Source organism: Hoplias malabaricus, chromosome 1 (assembly GCF_029633855.1).
Source record: "Hoplias malabaricus isolate fHopMal1 chromosome 1, fHopMal1.hap1, whole genome shotgun sequence".
Lineage (NCBI taxonomy): Eukaryota > Metazoa > Chordata > Actinopteri > Characiformes > Erythrinidae > Hoplias > Hoplias malabaricus.
The window spans coordinates 24,588,282-24,616,236 of NC_089800.1; the positions used below are offsets into that span (position 1 = coordinate 24,588,282).

At 42.8% G+C, this 27,955-nt stretch overlaps 1 protein-coding gene across 3 annotated transcripts in view; it reads left to right on the forward strand.

Annotated features, from left to right (window-relative positions):
* The window catches only part of robo1 (roundabout, axon guidance receptor, homolog 1 (Drosophila)), a 281,736-nt gene that overhangs the window by 103,089 nt on the left and 150,692 nt on the right, over positions 1 to 27,955 (forward strand). The window contains exon 1 of one of the 3 annotated variants that reach the window (XM_066660283.1): positions 6,904 to 7,118. The exons of the other annotated variants lie outside the window; for them this stretch is intronic. Coding sequence (XP_066516380.1) covers positions 7,058 to 7,118 — 61 coding nt within the window. The 5' untranslated portion in view covers positions 6,904 to 7,057. Of the gene's footprint in view, positions 1 to 6,903; positions 7,119 to 27,955 lie in introns of those variants that run through there. 3 annotated transcript variants of the gene reach the window in all.

The window sequence follows — 27,955 nt, forward strand, 5'->3', positions numbered from 1 at the left end:
CGGGTGACTGTCTGTGAGGAGTGTGGTGTGTTCTCCATGTGTCTGCGTGGGTTTCCTCCGGATGACTGTGAGGAGAGTGGTGTGTTCTCCATGTGTCTGCGTGGGTTTCCTCCGGATGACTGTCTGTGAGGAGAGTGGTGTGTTCTCTCTGTGTCTGCGTGGGTTTCCTCCGGGTGACTGTCTGTGAGGAGTGTGGTGTGTTCTCCATGTGTCTGCGTGGGTTTCCTCCGGATGACTGTCTGTGAGGAGCGTGGTGTGTTCTCTCTGTGTCTGTGTGGGTTTTCTCCAGGTGACTGTCTGTGAGGAGTGTGGTGTGTTCTCCCTGTGTCTGCGTGGGTTTCCTCCGGGTGACTGTCTGTGAGGAGTGTGGTGTGTTCTCCCTGTGTCTGCGTGGGTTTCCTCCGGGTGCTCCGGTTTCCTCCCACAATCCAAAAACACACGTTGGTAGGGGGATTGGCGACTCAAAAGTGTCCGTAGGTGTGAATGTGTGAGTCTGTGTGTTGCCCTGTGAAGGACCCCCTCTAGGCGCCCCCTCTAGGGTGTGTTCCCGCCTTGCGCCCAATGATTCCAGGTAGGCTCTGGACCCACCGCGACCATGAACTGGATAAAGGTTACAGACAATGAATGAATGAACCCACATCCATCTACGCTGTTAAACCTCAGATATCGCAGAAACTGACCTTATTTTGTCTTCTCCACCAGTCAACATTTAACCGTTTAATCAGTTCAACACGTATCGAATGTTACAATGCCAATGACTAAATTCACATTCTCAGGGCTCTGCTTACTCTTTACCATCACATTTTCAGTAAGTTCTCTGATACATTCACTTTTGTGAAAAATATTGTTGCCCTTTTCTGTCTATGTCTAATGAGTATTAAGTACTTTAAGGTGTTCACAACGTAATTAATAACCATGTATTACACCATTTCTACACCTCTGTAAGTGTAGCCTTGTTTTAAAATGGTAGCGCTACACAAATTTGAAATGACAAAAAGAGCCCCATGGACATGGTCCATTCAATAAAACAAAATCCGTTTGATTCTCAGGGTATGTTGCCTTAAGGTCAGTGGACGTGTCAGAATATTGTGACAGGGTTAGGACAGTTCCAGCAGGGAGCTGTGTTTTTTGTAATGGCCATTTTTTTTCTTTTTCTTTTGAAAAGAACACTTCAGAGCAGAACCCAATGGTGAAAATAACCAGCAGTGTCCAGCTGAGCTGAGCACTAATTATTTGTGAGCTTTTCACATGATTCATGAATATGAGCAGCGTGGGCAGTGTGTGTACTGGGGCACTGTGGGCAGTGTAACTAACCTGGACTGAAGAGGTGATTATTTGAGATGGTCACACAAAGGATGATTTGTGTTTGTGTGGTTAAGTGGGTGGTGTGGGGATGTTATAACAGTATTTCTGTGAAAACAAACTAAGACAGTAGTCTTTGTATAAATTATATTCTCCTCAAAACCTACATTAAATCCCAAGATACACTGTTTCCCGCTTTCTCTAAGAGCTGAGGGGTGGTGGTGGGGGGGTGTTTTCACCTCTCGCTGCTCGATGGGGAGTATAATTCTGGGGGAATGTTTTTGTTTTAGGCCGTGCTGTTTTGTTAGATGATGTGGACTGAATGGAAGGCATAAAATAGTCTTAGTCAGGGGGCCAGAGAATGAGTCCTCTCTCTCAGCCACTGCCGGGTCATCCCTTTAACCCCCTTACTGCTGCAGAGAGGGTCTTTCAGAGGGGGTCCACCCAGGCTGAAAGAGACATCCCAGCATGGTGTCCGGAGGGTCCCCCTCTTTTTTTTTTACCGTCAGTACACACAGACATCAGAAGAAAAAGAGAAAACCTCCCCAAACTTGCTTTGAATATCAAACAGAGAGCTTCAGGGAGAATGGGAAGAAAGCCCCTGTTTTGTGTGTGAGATACTGGAGGGAAGAATGAAGGGATTGGACCTCACAGAGCAGATTGTCTGTGGTGATGTTGTGGACTGCCTCATTATATTAAAAAAAAAAAAAGTCCACATTAAGGCATGATGGTGAATGGGTTTCCAGAGCATAGTTACTATTGTACCCAGAGTTTGTTGCCGATTGGAGAATAGTGCAGACTTTATATTGAGTTTGTAGAAGGTTAGAGCCCACAGACGAGTGACACATTTGTTTCGGGACTATTTCAAGGTTGTACTGTTTTGGAGCATGGAATCAAGACACTAAATTGCTCGTAGTGGACTATTTTTTGGATTAACGCTGTGTGAATGGCAAGCCTTTCCCTCAGGAACCACAGAGAGCCCTTTTACGCTTCAGCATACCATCTTTGGGATATACTTTAACTGGACAGCCCTACAAATATGATTAGAATCTCACTTAAAAGGTCCTAACCCATCAATAAACTGGACACCTGTCAACCCAAAACAGCAAGTGGGATCCATCTGCCTTGCTTGCTTCTCCTCCAGCTGAGCTTGCAGTACCACAGTGTTCTGATATGAAGACCATATCTCTGATCATAGCTGTCCTGGCCATGCTGGTTATGCTTGGGGTCCAGCACGGGGGTCCTCCTGGAGGCCCTCACAACGCTGGGCTCCGGAGCACAACCTCGCACTTGTGTAAGCCGCAGAGAGCGAACACACATGGAGCCCACCTGGGGCCCGGACCACCACGCCACTCCAAGAGCCAAACACACAAATGTCATCACTTCCTAAGTAAGTATCTCAAGGCTCAGCTGCGGTGGTTTGCCGTTATTTATTCGACAATTCGATTCGTTTGTTTGTTTTATTGTCGTTTTAAAAATGACATTATTATATCTGCCTTAACGGTGATTTCCACCATTGTATTTTATTTATGGAATTTTAAAAACAATACGTCACACACAGTTATTATATGAAGTGGTGGAGATCGAGCTTTGGCCAAGAATGTATTTTTAAAATAGTTGTTGAGGGAGGGTACATGCAGGTTGTAGTTGAGCAAAGAGGAAAACATGACTAACGCATCACTAATAGCACTATTTCAGATAAAAACTCAGAAGGCAGCGGAGGTCATTGTGGATCGTGAATAAAATGACCCTGTTTTGTACACACTGCAGACTTCTTTGTGAAAATATTAGAGAACTGTGCAGATATTTGGGAACCCTGGTGTAGCGTCCTTTTCTGTGCTATGATTGTGATGGTTTTCTTTGCTGAGAGCTGCTTTAATCAAATGTTCACTTCAAACGGTCCAGCCATGTATAGCAACGAATATCGAAATAAAAATAGCACCCTTAGTCCCGCCCCACATCTGCGAGCTGGTAGGGTCATGTGACCAAGGTTCAGGTGACCCTCATCGTGTCTGTCTATTTAAGGTCTGTCTACGTATCTGTATGTCGCAGTTTGTTGTTGTTTTCACAAGTCTGTGTTCATCTTCTGTGTGGTAGTAGTCACTGATTTTGGTTATTAAACGTCTACTCACACCCCACAGCCTCATGACACTACACTATATGCCCAGTAATTCATGGACACCTTTATAGTAAACCCTTCTCTGAAGTGTAAACAAAAAAAAAGCTGGGTCTTTAGAAATGTTATACACGTTCATTTTTCATATCGTTGATTTCTAACAAAAAATGTCTACATAATTTTGGCCATGTAATGTATATGAACAGAGGGCTTGTTGTGGAGCTAGAATTGCCCATTCATTCATTTATTCATTCATTCATTATCTGTAATCCTTATCCAGTTCAGGGTCGTGGTGGGTCCAGAGCCTACCTGGAATCACTGGTTGCAAGGCAGGAACACACCCTGGTGGGGGCACCAGTCCTTCACAGGGCAACATACACATACTTTGAGTCGCCATTCCACCTACCAACGTGTGTTTTTGGACTGTGGGAGGAAACGGAGCACCCGGAGGAAACCCACACAGACACAGAGAGAACACACCACACTCCTCACAGACAGTCACCTGAAGGAAACCCATGCAGACACAGGGAGAACACACCACACTCCTCACAGACAGTCACCCGGAGGAAACCCATGCAGACACAGGGAGAACACACCACACTCCTCACAGACAGTCACCCGGAGGAAACCCACGCAGACACAGAGAGAATACATCACACTCCTCACAGACAGTCACCCGGAAGAAACCCACACAGACACAGGGAGAACACATCACACTTCTCACAGACAGTCACTCGGAGCGGGACTCGACCCCACAACCTCCAGGTCCCTGGAGCTGTGTGACTTCGACACCTACCTGCTGCGCCACCGTGCCGCCCTTAGACTTTAATGTTATTATGTAAATTACACAGTGAAACCGAATAGTTAATTTAGCGCTGGTCAGTCTGTGCTTTTTGCATTGCTTTATCTCTAGCTGAGCAGTGAGTGTAGTGTGGTCATTTACAGCCTGGGCAGTGGACATTTACAGCCTGGGCAGGCCAGATGTTGTGTGTCCTTCCCTGGTGAAGGGTTTTTGCAGCAGGGCAGGTGAAGGATGGAGGATGGGAGCAGCTGCTGAAAGCTTTCTGCTGTCTCTTTTTCTGCATTCACACTCAGCACTTTGACAGCCAACACACACACACACACACACACTCACTCACTGTCATTCTCTATGTTACTGTCACACACTACTGAAGGTCAGTGAAACCTGCACAGTCACTCTTCTGTTGTCTCTGATTTAGTCTCTGAGAACCTTACCATTATAAAAGGGATGAAAGATTAATATAATTAATAATTAATTAATTAATTCATTCATTCATTCATTCATTATCTGTAACCCTTATCCAGTTCAGGGTCGTGGTGTGTCCAGAGCCTACCTGGAATCATTGGGCGCAAGGCGGGAATACACCCTGGAGGGGGCGCCACAGGGCGACACACACTCACACAATCACATATTTACAGACTGTGGTCCATCTATTACTATGCCTTATTTGTCAGCACATTTTCAACTCGTTCTTCATTGGTCAGTACCCACATAGTGCCACCAGGTCAGCAGCATTTGTGTGTCTGAACCTCTTGTACAAGAACAACACACACTAACATGTCAGTGTCACCGCAGTCCTGAGAATGATCTACCCCCAAATGCAGTCTGCACTGTAGTTGTCCTTGTGGGGCTAATAAAGTATGCAGAGCAACTGATGGGTTACATTTTGTACAAAGTCCATATGGAAAATTAAACTGAAAATGATCAAGGAGTGAAGAATCAATGGGATGGCAATGTTATGGTTGGTGTGTGCCCTAATGTGAGCTCTGTAAAAGCCTGTCCTCCAGGCAGTGTGCAGCGCTGTATTGAACAGCAGAGGGCGCCGTTGCCACATGTATGTAACGACATAGACTGTGGTTTGGACAGTGTTTGTGATGCTGCTTTGTCCACTCTTAAGTGCACAGTGACCTCAGCATCATGGACCCGTAATCAGCATTTAATAATGCATAGTGTAAATAATTAATGTATTTTCAATGTTGAACATTTGAAATGATGCAATTGTTTCTTCAGACTTATTTTCTGAGATATCTATTTGATATATCTTCCCAATTGTTGTCCCTCCTCTAATTTTATTTATTTATTTTTATTATCATGTTCTGTTTCTGTGGTTCCTGTGTCGTTTGATGGTGTGATTTACTGCTTTTAATAATGTAACAGGCACTGATTTATTTAGATTGATGTTTTACACCTTTTGAAAGATTTCACTGTATTTGCATTAGGAACATCAACTATAGGCTTATTACTCTGCTAATGAATACACTACCTTCCTAATGAAACAATAAACCCCAAGCACATCATGTGAAAATCAATGGAAGTGTTTTTAATCCAGGGAGATAAATACTTTAAATAAACCTTTGGCCCAAAACCTACAAAGTGTCTGTCTTGTGTTGTATAACACCAAGGGACTGGAATGTATAATTAATGTAGTCTATTAGTAGTATATCTCTCGAGAAATAGCGAGGGTTATTCAATAAAGCATTCTTTCTCAGTTAGCCAGATATGTTAAGCCCAAAGATAATCTCGTCCTAAAGGAAGAGAGCTGAGAACCCTAGCTTTGTGGAAACACCCCCAGTTCAGCTAGCTACGTTTTATCCTGAGGGCTCTTGCCTGCTTTTGTTTTTTTTTTTGAGCGAGCGGGCGCTGAAAGGGTTAATACTCCGCTGTGGATCGGTCCATTGTTCTTGGAGTAGGGGGAGAGTGGGTTGTACCATTCTCAACTCCCATTCATGCCGTTTGAATGGAGCGCCGTTGTTTCAAACCCCCCTCCTGCGCTGAGGAGGACGAGCTCCACGCTGAGAGCCGGGGCTGGACAGGAGCCGAACCTGGAGCCGTTTTACCGGAGGAGCGAGAAAGAACCAGTGTGGAATTGTTTATCTGGAGGATTTCACAAAGTTGGGAAAAAGCAGTGGAGTTATTGAAAACGGCGTTCTGCAGCGGGAGGAGCTTCTTTATCTTTAGGAACCGTCGGGAAACGCTGGAAGTGAGGGAAGTTTTGGAGACTGCGGGCTGGAGGAGTGATGCTCTCTCCTGGAGCTGAATGATGTGACAGTGAAAGAGTCGCAGTCCGTGGGGAGTTTTTAGTAAAAATACACAGTTAGTGAACTTTTGTCAGAAGTTTAAGGCTTTGTCCCGCACTTCTTGAGAGAGGGAGAGAGAGAGAGGGAGAGAGAGAGAGGGAGAGAGAGAGAGAGAGAGAGAGAGGGAGAGAGAGAGAGGGAGAGAGAGAGAGGGAGAGAGAGAGAGGGAGAGAGAGAGAGAGAGAGAGAGAGGGAGAGAGAGAGAGAGAGAGAGAGAGAGAGAGGAGAGAGAGAGAGAGAGAGAGAGAGAGAGAGAGAGAGAGGATGCAGCTCATAACTGAAGAAACTTAACTGAGCTTTTTACCCGAAGCCCTGTTTTGAAGACACTTTCTCCTCTGAAGCAGTGGGACTCAGGGATTAAATTAATTAACTGGATTCAATTCCCGGGTTGTGTATATATATATTTTCCTCCATAGCTGCACAAATTGGAACATAAACTAACGCTGTACCCGCGGAGAGTATGAAGGACCTGGAACTCTGGCAGTTCTGCTGAAGTCTGTGGATTACCCCTGAAAACCTCACAGAAAGCAGGTCTGGAAGATGATGGCCAGAGCTTGTGGAGCTTTAGGACTTGCGCTTTTATTGTTGCACATCTGCGCAGGTATGAAGCTGCTCTGACTGCGTCTGAGCGTCAGCACACGTTTAACTTCGCAGTGTATGCCCTTTGGCTAGAGTTCAGATTCAATCCTTTTCATGACTGTTTGGTGATAATTAGTATTTGACCTATTCATTAATTAATTAATAATCCCTGGGTGTTATATTTGCTCCGTAAGGTTTTTCAATGAAGTTGTGGTGTATTTCTGAGTTAGAAGCATTTAATGTGTATTTTTTATATTTAACTGTGTGTGTGTGTGTGTGTGTGTGTTTGTGAGAGAGAGAGAGATGTACACACTAATGAATGGGAGCCACCTCCTTGTTTCTAAACTCACTGTCCATTCCCTCAGGAGCACTTTGTAGTTCTATACTTTTCGACTGTAGTCCATCTATTGTTCTGCACGCATAGTTTTGCCTCTTTCACCCTGTTCTCCAATGGCCAGGACCCCCACAGAGCAGGTATGATGTGTTGCTGGGTGCTGCAGTGACACTGAAGTGGTGGTGGTGGCGGTGGTGTGTTAGTGGTGTGTTGTGCTGCACTGAGTGGATCAGACACAGCAGTGCTGTTGAAGTTTTTAAAAATCCTCAAACAAAATGAAGACCAGCAGCGAAAGGTGAGCGACTGAATCTGACTTTACATCTTAAAGGCGGAGCAATGAGGTGGGTGTGTCTGACAGAGTGGACAGTGAGTGGACACCAGCGTCAGTGTCACTGCAGCACTGAGAACGATCCACGGCCCATATCATACCTGCTCCGTGGAGGGGGGGGGTGATCATAAAAGAACAGGGTGAAAGGGAGCAAATAAAGTATGCAGAGCAACAGGTGGACTCTTGTCTGTAACCAAAGACCTACAAAGTGCTCCTGTGCGGTCAGTGGAGCTGAGAGAAGGACAGAGAGTGTAAAAGCGGGTGGTGGTGGGCGTTACATTTAAGCCTCTACACTTCTTAAAGTTATGGCTCAGTGTAAAGAGCAGCTAATGATTTGAAAATAAGTCAAGAAATGAAAAATGGGGATACAATGCTTTGTACTGTCACCGATGACCTGTCTATAAAATTCCCTCCAGCATAATGATGGCTGTGATTGACAGTGTGACTTTGTATGTATGAATCCCTCTTTAAGGCGGTTAAATGTGTTTTGACAGGGTACAGTAGCTGAGTATAAGTGTCTTCTTCTCGCTGGACGTACAGATGATGTCACCAGGTTTGGACTTGCCAGGTTTCTAATACTGGGAAGAACCTGTCTGTCTCGTTTTAGTGAATTGGACAATGCAGTGTTGTTTAAAGTGCATGTGTTGAGTTTACCGCAGCGTTTTGACTTTTTGTCAGTTTTTGTTGCGCTCTCTTTCGCAGCAGCCGTGAAGGATAGGCTCGGTCATGTACTGTGTCATTCTTTCTCTCCAGTCTCCAGCCTCAGGGCAGAGAGGTGGGAGCTGATCTGGAGACTGACGCTGAAAAACCCCGCCTGTAACCGATAACTATAATCCAGGCTCTGATCCTTTTCCCATCACACAGTAAATGAAGCTAAAAGAATCCCCGGCTCAAATAAACCTTCACCTTCATTTTTAACTGTAAAGTATTGAAAGCTGTGACACCACAAGCAAAGAATTAATTACACAACCAATGTATTTATGCATCTTATCCTCCTTTATATTTATGCAGTTGTAAATGCATTTAAAATTGACACCGTTTACAAAATATTAATTGCAATTTACATTGAGAGAAATGTTCATTAACAAATTGATGAAAAGAAACGAGCAAAATAATTTAATTGGGTTTAAATGAACTTTAAATACTATCCTTTACTTTGAATTTGACTTTGTTCTTATTTTGTAGATGCAAGGCTTTGTTAGTAACAGTATGTTAATAACATATCTACAGCCCCTGGTGAGTTGTAGGTTGCTGAAATTCACTGAAGCCTCACTCATGCACCGACACTTAATGTGTTTTTAGCCTTTTAAAATGTCGTTTATATATTTCAGAATGTGCTTATTTAAGTTGCCGTTTTGACTCTGTTCACTCAACACGTTCTATTACAGCTTCAGTCCCTCTTTGTAACTGCCATTATGTCTGAAGTAATTGTTTTCAAGTTAAAGCTTGGAGGAATATTACCACATTGCTTCACTTTATGTTAAGCCTGTGGGTAAATATAGGTTCAGAGCTTTCTGTCTCAGACAGAGAGGTGTTTATTATAAAGAGAGAAGGAGTTACAAGTGGTTTTTAATGAAGATAGCTGGGGAAATACCTGAGGCCAGGTTCAGGGCTTCTTTGCTAGTTGCTTTGCTAGTTAGCATCTTTTTTGTTGCTCTGTGTGTAACATTCACTTTGTTCCTAAGAAAACAAGTCCCTGTGTAGTCCACATAGGACAGTAAACTGTTTATATTTACCACTGGTTTGAGAAATTGCCCTGTAATCCAGCTGTTGAGAAGGCCCAGATGCTCGAGGAAACTTCAGCTGTGTTCCAGAGTTGTTTGCACTCACCTCTTACAGGAAATACTCCAGTGTTTTTTGTTTTTTTTTAACAAAACCTCAGTCAGCCTCTTCTTTAGTAAATGAAGCACACAAAGTAATTTAATTACATTTCCTTGTGCTTAGTAAAAGAACATAAAACCTAACTAAACTTTGCCGCAAAACATTTCTGATAAAAGCCAGTGAGCAGGTGCTGCCACAGAGTGCGTTCTGAAGCAGTTCAGCTGTTACGTGTCAAACAGAAAACTTAGTATCTCCATTTTCCTCCGATGTATTAATGCAACGTAAACTCCTGCCATAATTCACATTGTGTAAAATATTTCAGATTTTATTTCTTGATTTAGATTTTTTTAAATTGACTTTTATTATGCTTTTCCCCTCCTTCTCCTTCTATTCACATGGCAACAAAATACTGGAATTATTAATTTTCTCATCACGCCTTCCTTCCCCCTGTGTCAGAACGTACTAGAAGAGCGGCTGATAGAAATGTCCCAAAATGACTTGGAATTAAATGTACATTGACTCCTATGGTGCTCTGTCAGTGCTGAATGCACGTAAGTGATGAGAAGTGTTGGTGCGTGTTGTCGTTGGATTGAGGAAACAGCGTGGCGCTTTAACAAGCTCCTGCAGGGAAAGAGGTCGCAGGGTCACAGTTCAAACATCATGGCAGTGTTTCTCATCCTCGGGGATGAACGAGAGCTTCTGTTCCAGAGGCGTCTCCACTGGCGGAGCTCTCTAATTACTCCAGACAGTGAGGACGCCTGTATTATCAGGAAACTGAGAGACAGCAGTGTCAAGGACAGAGTTGGGGGGTCAATATCACTGTGAGTGTCTCTCACTGAACTATAGAATCTTCAGATTTAGCCTAATGAATATTATTATTACACATGATGATCAATTACTCTGCGCACGTGGCGTGTTTACATAACAAAGTGGAATTATTCTCGTGTTAATATGTAAACGGTGGGTCAGGAGCTCTCTAATATTTATTATTAATAATAGTAATAATAAAACATTATTTTTATAGCACCTTTCATTCAAAACATTGCAGCTTAAAGTGCTTCACAATGAGATTAACAACACAGGGCTGGACAATAATTCAATACAAATATATACCACAATATAAAATGTTTCAATAACAATGATATGATTTTATACACATGTTTAATATTTCAATATGCATTATTTATATTATAATGTAAATATTGTAATGACTGACGCTCATTACAGGGTGCCGCCGTCAGTAAATTGCACTAAATGTTAAAGCTAGTTTAAAAATATTAATATTGACAAAGCCGAGTGGTTGTTTGGGTGATGGTGATATCATGTTGCTTTCAGTTTTTAGCAGTTTTTCGGTGTCTTTTTTATATCAATATCGCAATTATATCGCATTGACTGAAATTAAGAATTATATTGCGATATAAATGTTGGCCGTATCGTCCGGCTCTAACAGCAGAAAGATGTAAGTAAATCAATAAATATCGATAGAAATGAGAGCTGATTAAGGGCAGTAGTTAAAAAACAATCCATAAAAAATGTAATAACAATAATAAAATTTTATTTAAAATGGTATTAAGCAACTGGTGCCCCCTCCAGGGTGTATTCCCGCCTTGTGCCCAATGATTCCAGGTAGGCTCTGGACCCACCGTGACCCTGAACTGGATAAGCGGTTACAGATAATGAATGAATGAATATTATTAAGCAATAAATATGTAAAAGAAAAAAATTATCAATAGATTTACACATAAATACATACATCACAGAATCAGTAAAAACCACATCATCAACAAGCTCAGAAGACATTTACACCTATTAATAGCTATTAAAATTAATTTACATTGAAGAATCACAACCCTTGGTTCCTAACAGCTTTACTGTAGAGAAATCAGAGTACAATGAATCAGTTCACGTCACACCACTCTAAATGACTCTGACAGTTTTGACCCTCATTTGAAAGATTTTTGTGGAAGGCAGCTACTGAGTTGCATCAGATCCCTTTTTGGAAGTGCCATATTAAAGACTGCTGACGGCGTTTGTTTTTATTTCTGTCATTCTGTAAATTATTTGATACGTTTTGTTATTTTTTTATTTTTTATTTTTTTGCTTTTCCATGACTCTATCACAAACGCAACATTATGTTTTGTGTACTGACAGGCTCCTGCTGAGCGTGAGAATGAGTGAGTGCTTTGCTCCTGCCTTGTCCCTGTGTGTAGAGAGGCCTGTGATGACTTGCTGGTTAGCTGAGCGCCGCGGAGAGCTTGTTAAATGATAGTGAGACGTGATGAATGTGCATGTGTTAACCTGGTGATTCACTCTGTTGTCATACACTAAATGGCTCTTATCAGTGACTGGTGTCTCATTTGTCAGAAGTTCGCCAACTTCTCGCCCTCTGCTCACGGGAGGAACCCTGCATCAGGGGAAATGTTCATTTAAACTCTCGCTTTAGATAAAGAGGTTCTGGCGCCGTTCACTGATAAAGAGCTAGAAAAGCTGTTACATTAACACTAGGAGCGGCCAGTTACTATTTGACTGTGTATTCTCTACTTTAGCCCATTCGATCTCACCCATTCCAACTGGGTTTTTAGGGAGTTTTGGGAATGCCGTGCTTCATGGTTGTAATGACACCTATACAAACAGTATCACATACCAACACAATATGCTTAAAAATCCTATTGTACAACACTGTAACACAGTCTGATAATGATGCAGTGTTATTGCCATTTATATCACTTTGAAATTGTGGTCCAATCTAAACATCTTTCCAAAATCTATTTAGTTCAGCAAGGACCCTTCAGTGCCAGTAAGATTCCATTATCATTGCACATAGAGTTCTGTGAGAATCTTTTTCCTAAGGTCCTGCTGACATTACTGTTATCGATGGGACAGTGCTGCGTGTTTTTATCTGTGTGAAAGATAGAGAAGAAGAGGGAAAGTGCAGAGGAGTGTTCCCCCGGAACCCCATTCATCGCACTGTACCCCTGTGGTGTGGAGCAGCCAGATTCTGGATGGATGGACACTTAAGTGCAGATAATAAATTGTGAAGCCGTGACAGAGCACAGCAGGCACCAGAGCCCAATTAATGATAAATGTTCTCACAGGTGAACCATATCTCTTTCTTCAGCAATCCCTCTCCTGCCCTGTCCGCCCATCACTGACAGCTCTGCAAAGGAGCAGCTTATCCACCAGTGTAGCACAGTGTGTAGCTGAAGAAAATGTACAGAACCTGCTCAGAACTAGTAATTGTGGGGGAAAAAAAGACAAAGAACCGTTATTATCCTCGTTGTTGTCCTTGTTTTCTCCTGATGTCCACAACTAGGAAGGGCTCTGGTTGGGGTTTAGTAATCCAGATCCCTGCATACCTGTGAGCAATGACAGCACCCACTGAGCTATGTGTGTAGCCTCCTAAATCCCAATTAATGTGCGCCTGTGCCTAATTAAGCGGAATTAAATGGCATGGACAGGATTAAAGGAGAACACTGGCCCTGCAAATCTGGACATTTTCCTCACGGTGTTAAACAGCAGGGTCAGTCTCGCTGTGTGGCCCATTGAGCTCAAGGTAGTGGCCTTAAATTCACAAGTCATAAGACCCCTAGACTTCACAGGTGGCTAGACATTGAAATAGAATGGTGACATGAAACAGTGCATAAATGTGACAGTGTGTACTCAAAATCCATTTAGCAATGTAACAGGAATATTGTTTGTTTACTTGAGCTCAAGTTGTGTATGTTGACAACTGGAACGGCTGTGTGAGTATTGTACAATATATAGTCACCCACATACAATGCAGAGCTATAAAGACCGCGTATTATGTGTATTGCGATTAAAAGTGATGTATGCAATTTTAATCAAAAATTTGTCTGAATTTTATAAAAGTTTCCTCGCCATTTACTAACTCCCCAGACAAGGTGTGTGCTGGAAAAAGCTCCAGTGTTTGTACACAGCCCTACCTCAGTAAATGAAGCGAAAGATCTAAGTAATGTCTCAGGGTTTTCTGTGTTTGTTGTTGGCTCCAAATTTGAAAGACCGCTACCTATATGAAAGCAAACCCAGACCGAAAGAGTTTCAGAATTCTGACAGGCTTTCTGCATGTTTCATTACACATCTACCATTGAAATAAATATGCACTGCACAGAAAACTTAGAATTTTGCTCGTCCCCTTTTTTAAAACACACTTACATCATCTCTTTAACAGGATTAAGCTGCAGATCAGTTTATCGTCAGTAGTTTGTAATTTGCAGGATCGCATTACCCCTGATAAGTGCATAATCACTCTTGGTATCAGATACTGAGAGCTCCAAGATGCTTCAGCTGGTTTCAGAATCCCTGGGAAAGCCCCATAATACTTAGCTCCTGCTCCTCCCCCAACAAGACCACCCTAGCCATCACTCTACTATGCACTTATTCACCTCACTCCTGTGGTATTTTAAACCCTTGCTGAATGTTAGCATACCTATAGCTGTCAGAGGGCAAGCGCAGTGATGAAGGGCACGTCGGGTAAAAGATAGCTATGGTGGCCTGTGCTTTAAAGCTTGGTTTAATGCGTCTGAGTGCGTCTGTCTGTCTGGGAATGAGCTGTGAAGTCACAGGGCGTCTGAGACATCAGGACTATGTTAAACCCTATGGACGGCAGGAATGAGAGCAGTCAAGCTTTGGTGATTTTGGAGGTCGTTCGGAGGAGGATTATATGGAAAGGGTCACTCTGGATGTGGACTTATTTGTCATGGTCCAGAGCTGTTCTTGCTGGTCCTTTTCAGCTGAGTGACCCTGGGGGGGGGGGGCAAAAAAAACCTGAGCTGAGTGGAATGTGTCAGAGCTGTTTTCACAGAAGCTCCTGTAATGTGGTATTCACGCTTTAAGTTTAAGACAAATCGGTGTTGTCTATGGTCTGTTTTTCAGAGAGCATTACACAGAATAATCACACAGACCCCTCCAGTGGTCTTTAAAGTGTGGTCATAGCAAGCATTACAGCTTATTTCATGAGCAATTTTTAATTGGTTTCACATTTCCCACCCTGATGTGCTGTCTGCAGGCGTTTGGTGATTGTTCCCTCTATTTCCTGTGCTGTCAGCTGAATCTCGGCATTGAGAAATGGCTTATTTTCTCAATGTGAGGAAAAACAAATGAAGTATCCCACTTTCTCCCCATCCTCCACCCTCCACCTCCTCCTCCACCCTTTATTTTGCCTGTTTTTAAGACTTGCCTTTTTGTTGCTGGTCAGTGCAGTGCTTTGACAGATAAAGCAGGCCGACACACAGAAAGCCCCTGTGGGGGCTGCCACGGGCTCCAGGCATTGTGTCGCCTCAACGGGGTAATTGTTAGACTTGGGGAAAGAGGAGGGGCTGCCCATGAAGGACTTGGGGTACACAAAAGCCCCCCTAGGGACTGAAAGGCGGACGTAGCCACATCCAAAAAAAAAAAAACAAAAAAAAAAAGCCCAAACAGCAGAAAGGCCCCAAAATTATGGCTTTTATGTGTCACATCTCACTTCAGTTTCAGAGAAAAGGCGCCGCAGAAATGGGCACACACAAGGAAGTTAATCCAAATGGTTTGCGCATCGTATTTTCATTTATCAGGGTGTTTTTGAAAGGTAAAATCGATCTTACAGTACTCTTTGTGTGCTTTTCCCTTCCTGCCATTAATGCAGGTTGTGCTAGTGTCTGGTATTTTTCAGGGCTGCACAATGCAGACTTTGCAAGCTCAGACGCTCAGTCAGCTTTTGTTTCTTGTGGAAATGCAGGGCTACCAAAGGGTGCACTGCTGTATGCATTTTAAAGAGACTCAGACTCACTCTTTTCTTGTCTTCTGCTGGGAAGGCTGAGGACTGAAAGATGGCATTGAAGACCACCATTCCTTCCTGATGCCCCCCCCCCCCTTCCTCCTCCTCCACCTCCCTCAATCCCAGCTCATTCTCTGTTTCTTGACGAGATCAGCTTCCTTGCCTTGGTGACCATTCTGCTTCCCGCACTGTGGAAAGCTTAGATACACTTTTGAAATGCTAAAAAAATCCCCTTTTGGAGGTGTCCGTCTGCTGGAGAGGGAGGGGGATTAAATTAGCAGGAAAAAAGTGGGGCCACTAATTAGTTGATTTAAAGACATGGACCCTCCCCCTCGTGGCCTGTTCACCTTCTCACATAGACTACCTTTGATCCCTCTCAGCCCTGTTGCATTATGGGTAAGTGATTTTCTTCATTTATGGACCTCCGCCCCCTCTCCTGCTGGTGGGCCAGCAGTGTCTAATTGGGCTTCTCTCAGAAGACCGACTCTACAGAATACATCATACCTCACTCGCTCGCAAGTGGACCGGAATTTCAATGTGTTTTAAAAGGACAGCTGTTGACATAATGAAGCTGAAAGCGGAGCTGCTCTGTTACAGTTCATACCTGAGTGCCTTTTGCAGTAGTGAAGTTTCTTTAGGAAGGATTTGTCAGAGATCTGATCTGTAACTGCGCTGTACCCTGAGGCCAATCTCATGCAGACAGTTTGTTAGAGGAAGTGTGTGCTCCTCAGGCTGACAACTTCTAAAGACACATTGTTTTCTGAGGGCTTAACTTGACACATAAGTAGAAGTAGAATTTGAGTTTTTAACCATGCTGAAATATCTGTGGAATCTTCTAGAATGGCTGAAGGTGTGATGTATTTAGACATGAGCTAATATGTTGGTTTGATGGATTACTGTTTTTTTTGACAGTAATGGGCTACTTGTTTGGAGCCATGTTGAGAAATCCTCTACCTGTGGATGGTTGACAGAGGTATTGCAGTGACAGCCCAAATAAGGAGGTTATGTTCCTGGGTCTTCTTTTATAAACGTACCCTGATAATTGAAATCTGTGCTGGAAACACGTTCTAACTTTTTCGGCAGAGAGCCAAGCACTCCCTGTCGTAATCTGCTTCTCCATGTCATGCTGTCGCAAACTGAAACGAAAGCCTTTGGCTCAGCATTAAGGCCGACGTAGCACTAAGCGGATTTTGCTCTGATTCTGTGAGTTTTGGCTTTGAGATAAGTCTAATGTGGGAGGGAATGCGCAGCTGTTGGAGTTCAGCAACTACTTGTAACTCTTCGAGTTTACACTGTATTCTGTATCTGATCAAATATGTCTGACATAATTCAGCAGTTGGCGCACTCATTGACTGCAGGGGAAAATTTTAATAGCGCAGTCATATTATGCGCAATATTGCTGGGTGACTTAGCAGAGTATCGTATTAAAATTAGCACATTGTCACGTCTCCTCAGCGGAGTAGAGAATGTTGGCTTATGGGATTGTTCTCCGTTCTTCGAGGCTTGGCTAGCGCTTAGTTGATGTAAGACAAGCTGTTTGGCTAATGCACACACAAAACTATGCTAGTACTTAATCACTGTCGCCATCAATCAAGTCTGTGGTATCACAGTTACTCTTCAGCTCTAGTTAAACTCAGGGTTCAGTTAATGATGGTAATTGAGATGGTGCATTGTCCATGGCAGCAGTGTGTGAGCATGACTGTTTTTTTTCCACCTCAGTGTACTTCCACTACTTTTTCACCACAAAAATGCACAATGCTAGCCATCAGGTTTTTAGCTGCTGAAGAGGTAGAGCAGATTCACTACTGCTTCACACTTGGTTTATGCCTCAAATATATTTTCGATTTCCTGCTAATGATCTTTATGAAATATAGTTGTGTGTGTGTTTATTTGTTTGTTTGTTAATAATTATTTGAAGTTTGTGCAGTATTATTATTATCTAAATATTCATTTTTTGAGAGGATCTGCCTATGTTTATGTAACTGAGTGTTTAGAATCGAAATTCCTTAAGAGGGCAGCAGTGAGTAATGTTTGTTTATTTGAGAATGAGCTGCACTTGTCAGTTTGGAGTTGTTATTACTGAGAGCCAGGAAACAATATGGTTAATCATACAGTTTAGTAACTTACTTTAGTAGCTGAATATGGCTCTCAAATATCAAAATAGGGTGGCGCGATAGAGCAGCAGGTAGTGTCGCAGTCACACAGCTCCAGGGACCTGGAGGTTGTGGTTTTGATTCCCGCTCCGAGTGACTGTTTGTGAGGAGTGTGGTGTGTTCTCTCTGTGTCTGCGTGGGTTTCCTATGGGTGACTATCTGTGAGGAGTGTGGTGTGTTCTCCCCGTGTCTGCGTGGCTTTCCTCCGGGTGCTCCGGTTTTCTCCCACAGTCCAAAAACACACGTTGGTAGGTGGATTGGTGACTCAAAAGTGTCCGTAGGTGTGTGTGTGTGAGTGAAGGTGTGAGTGTGTGTGTTGCCCTGTGAAAGACTGGCGCCCCCTCCAGGGACCCACTGCGACCCTGAACTGGATATGGTTTAAAGAAAATGAGAGAATGAATGAATATTAAAATAAAAAAATAAAATACTTTTAAATACCTTTAAAAATTACTTTAAAAATATTTAAGTCAAATTTAATCATTAGCTTAATTGTCCTGATACTGACAGGCCGACTCGTCTGTAATGCTCTACATCCCTGAGCAGAGCTGGTGTTGTAACTGGGAGCTGATTGACAGTACACAGTCTGTGCCACATAGACCTCGGAGAGAATTTCAATAGACAAGGAAATGTCAGCTTTTTGGAGGTGACGTCCTCAGGGGAGAAACGACATTCAGTTAAATGCTTGCAGTGATAGCGCTCTGTAATTATAGATCTGCAGAAATCAGCGTCCATTATAGAGCAGGCCGAGCCTTTAATGAGCTCACTGGCATTAAGAGATGTAGTTAATGGTGAATTGGGAAGGCTGCTGTGGGCCAAACTCAGCCAATTTCCTGGGTTCCACCTAACCTAAATCATTAATTTAACAAGTACTTCAGGACCCTGTGAAATTTGCAGCACCCCTGAGCCATCTGCAATTTGCTTCGGAGCACTTTGTTCCCATAGAACTGAGAAGAATTTTGTATCGTGGTCCTATTGTATTTGCTTAAATGAGCTGAAGGTTTGATTTCACTCGTGTACAGGGCTGAATAAAGAGACCACTCTTAAGTTAATTTCCTCTCCAAATGGCCGATCAGTTCAAAACCATTTTCAGTCGTTAGATTAGAGATTAGAGGTAAGATCCACTTTCATAAAGATAGAGAAAAATTAAGAAAAAGAAGTGAAACTTATGAAATGAAAAATATATCACCTCTGTTTTTCTCAAAACCCCTGGTGGTTGTGGATGTACTAGATGCAGGGGGAAAAAGCACTGGTCTGTCAGTGCTTTAGTTCATTCACTGCATGGAAACCCCCTTCAGAGAAGCAGTAAAAAGCAGGTTGAGCAATCAGCTCTTTGGACAAAGTCTCTCGAGGATGTTAAAACATTAACACTATCCTCAACACGGAATCGTAAAGTAAAACCGAGTCCAGGCTCACCATCTCCTCCACGTCCTTGCGTTCTCAGCTCTTTGTAGATGACTAAGTACAAGTCATCTGATAAGTGCTCCAGCGTAACCTAGCCTCCCATTCCACTGCTATCACATCTGCCATCTACTAAATGATATTTAAAAGGCGTTTGATTTTTTTCTTCCTGTCGGCTTGTGGAGCTCTGGGACTCTGGCAGCCGTACAGAGGCTCTTCTGGTTCTTGGCATTGAGCCCTGAGAGCCATATTCTTCCTCGAGCTCATGATGCCAAGTGAGGGCTAGGGTCAAGTTCTCTTCTCCGTGAGAGGTGTGACGAGCTCTGAGCTGCGGCAGGGAGACAGTGTGTCCTTGGGAAACTCACATCTACTCTTGGTTTATTAATGTTTCAGTGCAGGCCATACTGTAAAACACATTCTTAAAAGAAAGGTGCGGTGAAAGTACTTTTAGTTCTATGCGCTACAGAACTTCTAAAAACCTCTTATTGGGTTTGCTTTCATAGAGCCATATTCGTAAGGGGTATGTGAAGAACCTCAAAAAGTTCTACTGTCCTAATACTACTAAGGAAACTTCAGAGATGATTCTTTAAAGACCCCTGGCTTATATTGGACGTGTGACTTTGATGAACGTTTTTAAAAGTTTAAAGAACATGAAGGTTCCAACATTTTAACTGATGACAAATCGCAAAAACGTGTGAATTTTTATTCAGTCTTCACACATTCAGTTTTCTTTTTCAAGCATTGCTTTTCAGGGGAACCAATTATGCTTCCTGGGCATTGTTAAAAACACCACAAACGTAAAGGTTCAATATCCAATAAGCATTTTTCTAGAATCATCCGAGTAGGGAGCCACTGAGGAGCTATTCACCTGAAAGAGAACGAGTGAGAAAGTCAGGGTTTGAGAAGCGATGTCATACTTGTACATTATACATGAAGTTATGTCTCAGAAGTATAATCCATTTTGCACAGAAGGTGTTCCAGCGCCTTGATTTAGCCGTTCTCTGTGGTTTTCTGTTTTTCTGAAAACACTAACATATGACGGAGACTATGGTCGAAACATCCTTGAATTAGATCTGACAAGGAAACAAAAACAAGATGTAATTGGTGGTACACTTCATTCACACATTTCCCAGTGTGCCTGTAAATCTGCGGAACACACACACACACACACACACACACACACAGCCTGTCTGATTCTCCTGGCCCACGTCTTTTCTCTGATTTAATTGTGTACATCATCTTGGGTTTTTTTGTCCCGTGAGAATCGAGATGTTTTCACACAGATAGACAGGCTAAAGAGCGACTGTACGTGGCGGCTGTTGTAATTGCTGTTGACGGCAGGACGAGTGACAAGCCATTCTCTCTCTCTCTCTTTCTCTCTCTCTCGTTCCCTCACTCACTCACTCACACACATACAGTCTGCAATAGTCCATCTGCTGCTTCTACACACACACACACACACACACACACACACACACACATATGCACCACACTCTTCCTAATGAGCAGCACAGCGGCACGGTCCTTCTGCTGGAACCTTCCTCATCCTGGGCCACGGTGCTCTTGGCTAAATTATTAATGAAGGGGGAATGGGAGGTGCTCCTTTTTTCATGCGCTGGGTGATGCATTATGAGCACTGCATTATCACAATTTAGAATCCGATATTGTGCAATATAAGCACTTGCTGTGTGTTTTATAAAGTGTTGTAAAGTTGAAGGAGAGTTGAACTGTGAGTGAAATGCAGTGGTTTTTAGGAATGAACTTCCAGGACTTTTATTTTTTGTATTAACAGCTCCATGCAGCATTTATTGTTGGATTCATTGTTATTCAGAATGCAAGCACATTTCAGTGGGTTTGTTGAAGCACCCTCCAGTGAAAATCTAGTATTTAACCTTGTTTAAAATGTCCATGTGGTATTGCTTCCCATTAAACATTTAGCCGTTGATTCAACATTGAAATAACGCAATGACTGCCATCTAGTCAACGTTCTCTTAAGGTTGAAAATGAAATTTGAAAAAATGTCCAAACACAGACATTGAAAAGACGACTATTAGACGTATTTTGGACGTCAATTGACGTTATTAATTGGTCCCGAAGTAAATTACTTGTATAAAACGCATTTTGGACGTCGCATCGATTGGTCACCACTTGATAAGTAACTTATTAAGATGGGTTATATGTTATGTGTGAAGTAAGCCGTCAATGCCATGGGTGAGCGTGCAAATTCAGACAGCCTGGATTTCTGACTTCACAAACTTAAGCAACCAATCCTGTCAACCTGGTGAAGCTTCTGAGCTGCAGGCACACAGTGGAGCAGCGAGTGAATATAGAGGCAAGAGCTAATTGCATATTCATAGCTCCATGCATACTGAATGATGGCGAAAGTGTAGTCACGTCTTAAGCACGTCTAAGGCATTAGGAATTTTTATTTCTTGAGTTTAATTGATGACTGGAAGGGGTTTTTTATAAGATGAAGCCCAAAGATATTTTATTAAAATCCAACAGAGAGATGTTGAATATTTCTTGGGACAGTACTTTGCTTTATAACACCCTGCATGCACCTATTTTGGGTCATAACTTTAATAAAACAATTTCTATGCTTCCATTAAGGGCATATTTATATCCATTTTATAACCACTGGAAATTAGACTCTAATGATCTCTAAAATGGAAGTGAGGGGAACTAATCAAACACACAAACAATCTAATGCAGAAATATGAATATTGGTGGAATTGCCCTTTCATTGTTTTTTATCAGGGGTTTGTCATAATGTCACTGGGTGGTCTTTAAAGCAGATTATGTAGAATAGTCTACTGTAGTCTACTGAATGTGTATCACTGGTTATATTGTGAATAAGTACAAGACTAGTGCTGGGCGATATGAGCGCAAATCAATATCATTCATTATCTGTAACCGCTTATCCAGTCCAGAGCCTACCTGGAATCATTGGGCACAAGGCAGGAATACACCCTGGAGGGGGCGCCAGTCCTTCACAGGGCAACACAGACACGGACACTTTGGAGTTGCCAATCCACCTACAACGTGTGTTTTTGGACTGTGGGAGGAAACCGGAGCACCCGGAGGAAACCCACGCGGACACAGGGAGAACACACCACACTCCTCACAGACAGTCACCCGGAGCGGGAATCGAACCCACAACCTCCAGGCCCCTGGAGCTGTGTGACTGCGACACTACCTGCTGCGCCACATTTCACCATGATTACAGTTAGTGAACGATAATTTGTTTTGTTTTTTATTTATTTACCCTCATAGTTCAGTGACTCCACTTCAGTTATGCTCCAGTATTAAAGCTGGGATACTTTTTTTCTAATGTAGCTAGGAGCCTGTTCCTCTCTTGTTTTTTGAGCACTGTTTTGAGCACTGTTTTTATTTTGTCAGTGTTTACAATCGACTACTTTTTGTTCAGTGTTGTCTTAATTAAAGTCAAAACACAACACGTCCAAACCACAGACGCTGTGTTTTTCTTTGGTACAAGCTGCTCAAGTTGATCGGTCGGCCTAAGCGTTTAGGTTCTCCTTCATGTTGCTTCCATGTGGCAGATACGGGCAGAATCACATGACTACAATGTGGTAGTGTTGTTTTAATGGGACAGTACATGAACACAGTGGGGACATAACAGAATAAAAAATTAATTAATGAATTAACAAAATTGATATCATTGATATAGGCAAGATTATGTCGATTAGAAGTTCTGAATGCCCAGCCCTTTACAAGGCCCATCCTGCTAATGAACTGTTACCATAACGAACCATGTGAAGCACATAATGTAAAGATATAAACCACATTACTACACTTTACTTCGCACACGAATATATGGTGTTTTGTATATTTTTCTTCATCTTCATCACCCACCCCATGAGTTATATCTGAGTTGAAAGATCAGTTCCTTATGGAATCATTTTTGTTTTTTCTTTCAGCGTTTGCTTAGACTTTAATGTTAGGGCCATGTGTGGTGTGAGAGAATACAGTGCAACTTGAGCATCACTTTTTATGCCTGTTGCAGCGCAGCGTGGAGCTGTGGTGTATTTATGCTGCGAAAAAACAGTGCATGCACTTGTAGCTGCGACCTGAACGATGCTGCGCTTCCTCCTCCAGAATCTCACCAGAATAACCTGCTTTTACTCCTCAAACTTTAAACAGACTTCTTTATTTGTTTGCCTTCAGTTGGAAAGAAAGTGAATGACCATATCTCCTCTCAGGCTAGTCTCCATCTGTGTTGAGGTGTCTGTAGAGAGGGGCTGCAGCTGGAGGGGCAGAAAAAAGACTGCCTCCATTGTTTCATCAGAGACTTCGGGGCCCTGCAGGCGGGATGGTCCATGGCCTCCCAGAGGAGATCCCTCCTGGTCCGCTGCTGACCCTCATCGCAACGGGACACCCCCGATCCCTTACACAGCTGACCGAGACCTTTTTCCTCTGTGGACCATCTCCGTTTCGATGGCCCCACATTGTCCCAGATGGGAACCTTTCACTCAGGCCTCAGGTTTCAGCCAGACTGGTGTGTCGTTAGGTCAGGGTTGTATTTATGACATTGGGAGTATAAAGAACTCTTTATAAAGTCTCTGGAACTCTGACATTAACAAAGGAGCCAAAGGAGTAACATCACACAGTGTTAAATAGAGTCTCATTAACAGGGCGTACATGGGCCATTTGATCAGGTCTGGTATTCCTCAGACACGATCTTTCAGTTGATCATTCTATAAGGAATTGTTGAATTGTTTTTCTAATTATGCAAATGTGAAGAATAAACTGGGAAATTTGAAAGCTATCAAACGTCCAATCCTAAAACATCTTGAACATCTGAATGTATACACGGTGCTTTGTGTTGAATTTAACTTTAATTTGTTGATCAAAGTCTGAGGACGTGAACTCTCAACACAATCTGCCCTCTCCTATTTTTTACGGGGCAGCACTAAAACTTTTATATGGCTGACGTAAGTGTTGCCGTGCTGCCTACAGGCGCACCCTGAGCTTATCATGGTCATAAATCGCACTAAACGAGCTGCTAATCGCAGATTAATGGTGTTAGAGATAGGCCAAAACCTGCCACCCTCTCTACTCTTATCTAGGCTCTGATACTGCTATCGGAGTTCCTGCTGGGCTGCTTTACTCAGCCCTGGAGAAACAGCCAGTCACTTGGCTGGGCTCTGTTTCAGCCACGACAGAAGACTTCAGTGTGATTTAAAGTAGATATAAAATGACAGTGCGTTATCATTATTGTGCTAAATTACATATGACTTATTACACTTTGTAGAGTCAGCAGGTGTAGTCGGTACTTGAATCATGCATCATAAATACAGGGTAAGGCGTGGTATTCCATATATATATATATATATATATATATATATATATATATATATATATACAGGGTGGGCCATTTATATGGATACACCTTAATAAAATGGGAATGGTTGGTGATATTAACTTCCTGTTTGTGGTACATTAGTATATGGAAGGGGGGAAATTTTTCAAGATGGGTGTTGACCATGGCGGCCATTTTGAAGTCGGATATTTTGGTTCTAACTTTTGTTTTTTCAATGGGAAGAGGGTCATGTGACACATCAAACATATTGGGAATTTCACAAGAAATTCTTTGTTTTAACGTAACTTTATTCTTTCATAAGTTATTTTCAAGTTTCTGACCACTTATAAAATGTGTTCAAAGTGCTGCCCGTTGTGTTGGATTGTCAATGCAACCCTCTTCTCCCACTCTTCACACACTGATAGAACTCTTCACAGACACTGAATAAGAACAGGTCCAAACTTTTGATTGGTAAACTTGTTGGCAGAAGTAGCGTCAGGAGTCTTGTGTAAACGCTTCTATTGGTAATGTGGTGTTCCTGCTATAAAACTCTAGTTTCGGATGTGGACAGCAGCACTGTTACCTGAGGTTTGTGAATTTGTAACACGGAGTAACAAGCACCTAATTGGAGATAAAGTCCATTACAGATCAGGTTTGTTGTTTATAATATGGCAGTAAAGGTAATATTGCGATGCTCATGGTATCTCAGAGTATTGTGATGTTACATTTTCTCATGTCACCCATCCACCCTTAAATTAAAGCTTGTTTAAAGGTGAGGAAGAATGAGGCAAGGTTTGGGTGTTGAACAGTGGGTGACTCATTGGTGCGTAAGTGTCCTGTGTGTTTGATCAGAGCTGAGGTCATGATAAAACCAGATACAATTACCTGAAACTGTTTTTGCTACAGGGGAAACACACACACACACACACACACACACACACACACACACATATCTTCTGTATAACCTTGCTCTAAGGGTCTATCTGGATGGTGGAGATTTTTTGGCACCCTCTGTCTGTTTTAAAGCCAAGAAATCCTCATTGACAGAGAAGACTGAAAGGAAACTCATTTCCATTTGAAGCTGACACAGGCACTGGACCTGAACTTATTAGAACTACTGTCTCTTTCTCTTTCTCTCTCTCTCACTCTCTCTCTCTCTCTCTCTCTCTCTCTCTCTCTCTCTCTCTCTCTCTCTCTCTCTCTCTCTCTCTCTCTCTCTCTCTCTCTCTCTCTCTCTCTCTCACCCCTCTCTCTCTCTCTCTCTCTCTACCACCCCTCTCTCTTTTGACAAAGCAGATTCGGTAGATTCATTATGTTAAGGGTAGATAGTAATAAAATGTCATTTGCATGAATGTGACTGGAGGGTCTGTTGGGTTTTTAATTGTAAAGACCCGTGGTGTGAGGGATGAGCTCGCCACACTGATTTCACTCTGCTATCTCCCTCTGTGACCCAGCTACGCTCCACAAACTACGTTTTTTTCCACACACACCATGTACGCACGCTGCTTTGCTATTGATTAGTCTGTGGAAGGCATTGGCATTAACTGTCATTAGTGAAAAGCTGTTTTTCGGTGCCAGGAGCTATGTGTTATTCTCTTTATTCACTTTTGGTTAATGCACTGTTACCACTCTTCCTTTGTTCTCTGTGTTTTCTGAGGAAAGTTTACCTCGGAAAGAGACCAGTGGCTCTGTGTAAACTTGTGCTGTTGCAGTTGACACACTTTGTGAATGAGCAATGTTCACTGAAAAGAATTATTCTTTTATAATAATATAAAGAATAATAATATTCATTATTTTATAATTAGTACATCATGTATATCAGTATACAGTACATAGTCGGGCAGAACGACTCATTTCAGAGTACACATTCTATCAGTGAGTTTGTCCTGAAGGGTACAGTTTAATTGCTTTTAGTTTAATTACAAAAAAGAGAGACTTTTTATGATTTCTCCAATCGTTTTAGCTTTCGGTGTGAAATATGAGTATGGAGTATATGAAATGGGGCGGCATGGTGGCACACGCAGTCACACAGCTTCAGGGTCCTGGAGGTTGTGGGTTCGAGTCTCGCTCCGGGTGGGTTTCCTCCGGGTGACAGTCTGTGAGGAGTGTGGTGTGTTCTCCCTGTGTCTGCGTGGGTTTCCTCCGGGTGACTGTCTGTGAGGAGTGTGGTGTGTTCTCCCTGTGTCTGCGTGGGTTTCCTCCGGGTGACTGTCTGTGAGGAGTGTGGTGTGTTCTCCCTGTGTCTGCGTGGGTTTCCTCCGGGTGCTCCCGTTTCCTCCCAAAACAAGGTCCAAAAACACACATTGGTAGGTAGATTGGTAGGTTTGAGTGTGTGAGTGATGTGTGTGTGTGTGTTGCCCTGTGAAGGACTGGCGCCCCCTCCAGGGTGTATTCCCGCCTTGTGCCCAATGATTCCGGGTAGGCTCTGGACCCACCGTGACCCTGAACTGGATAAGGGTTACAGATAATGAATGAAGGAATGAATATATGACGTATAAATATAAGATGAAGAAATTTTCATGTGCACTTTTCCTCTGGGATTGTGCCGTTTACGGTGTCAGTGTTTTCTGATCAGATCAATGGAAATGGTCCCAGATACTTTATTCTCACATTGACTCATGTTGAAATTTAGGAGTGATGTGGTGCTCATGGTATTTCTCTGTGATATTTACTGCATACAATTAGAGGATTTTATTCTAGGCTTAGGGTTAGGGTTAGGGTTAGGGTTAGAGGTTGCCTTCTGCTGACAACATGCACTTTTTATCAGTCTTTCACTGGAGATATATAGATCTTTTTTTTAAATGATCTTCTTACTGAGATTCTGGAGGCTGACTGGCTTAATATTGTAGGTGTGTGTGTGTTTGTGTGTGTATGTGCATGCCTGTGTCTGTGTGAATGGGAGAAATACAAGTCTTGCCAGAGGCGTGGATCGATCAGATTTGAGCTGCAGAATTCTCAGCCCCCATCTGCTGAGACCATGAGGGTGATGAGCTCATCTCTCATTCACTGAAACGAGAGAGGAGAGAGAAATAAAGGAAATGCAGGGGCAAAGTGGATGAAAGCAGAAGAACGTGGAAGAGAAGATGAAATACTGAGCAAAGAGAAATAAGAATGTTAAAACAGCTTTTACTGCAGTTGGATTTTAGTGTGGACAGGACAGAAAATAAAAATGACGTATCAGCTTTTGATCAGCTTTTGATAGTCTGATACTTTTCAGCTTTTGTTAAACAACTCAAATAAGCAGAAGGAATGCAGAAAACACTCATATAAATAGTGTGCCACTGTGGTAAGTTTTCTCACAGCTCTCAGGTGACCGTTAAAAACCACAAGGCCTGATGGAGGTGATGACCAAGATTACCATCATTTTTAGAAAAGTGAACATGGCTAGGGCGGCATGGTGGGTGCAGCAGGTAGCTGTCGCAGACACAGCTCCAGGGTCCTAGAGGTTGTGAGTTCGAGTCCTGCTCCGGGTGACTGTCTGTGAGGAGTGTGGTGTGTTCTTCCTGTGTCCGCGTGGGTTTCCTCTGGGTGACTGTCTGTGGGGAGTGTGGTGTGTTCTCCCTGTGTCTGCGTGGGTTTCCTCCAGGTGACTGTCTGTGAGGAGTGTGGTGTGTTCTCCCTGTGTCTGTGTGGGTTTCCTCCGGGTGCTCCGATTTCCTCCGGGTGCTCCGATTTCCTCCCACAGTCCAAAAACACACGTTCGTAGGTGGATTGACAACTCAAAAGTGTCCG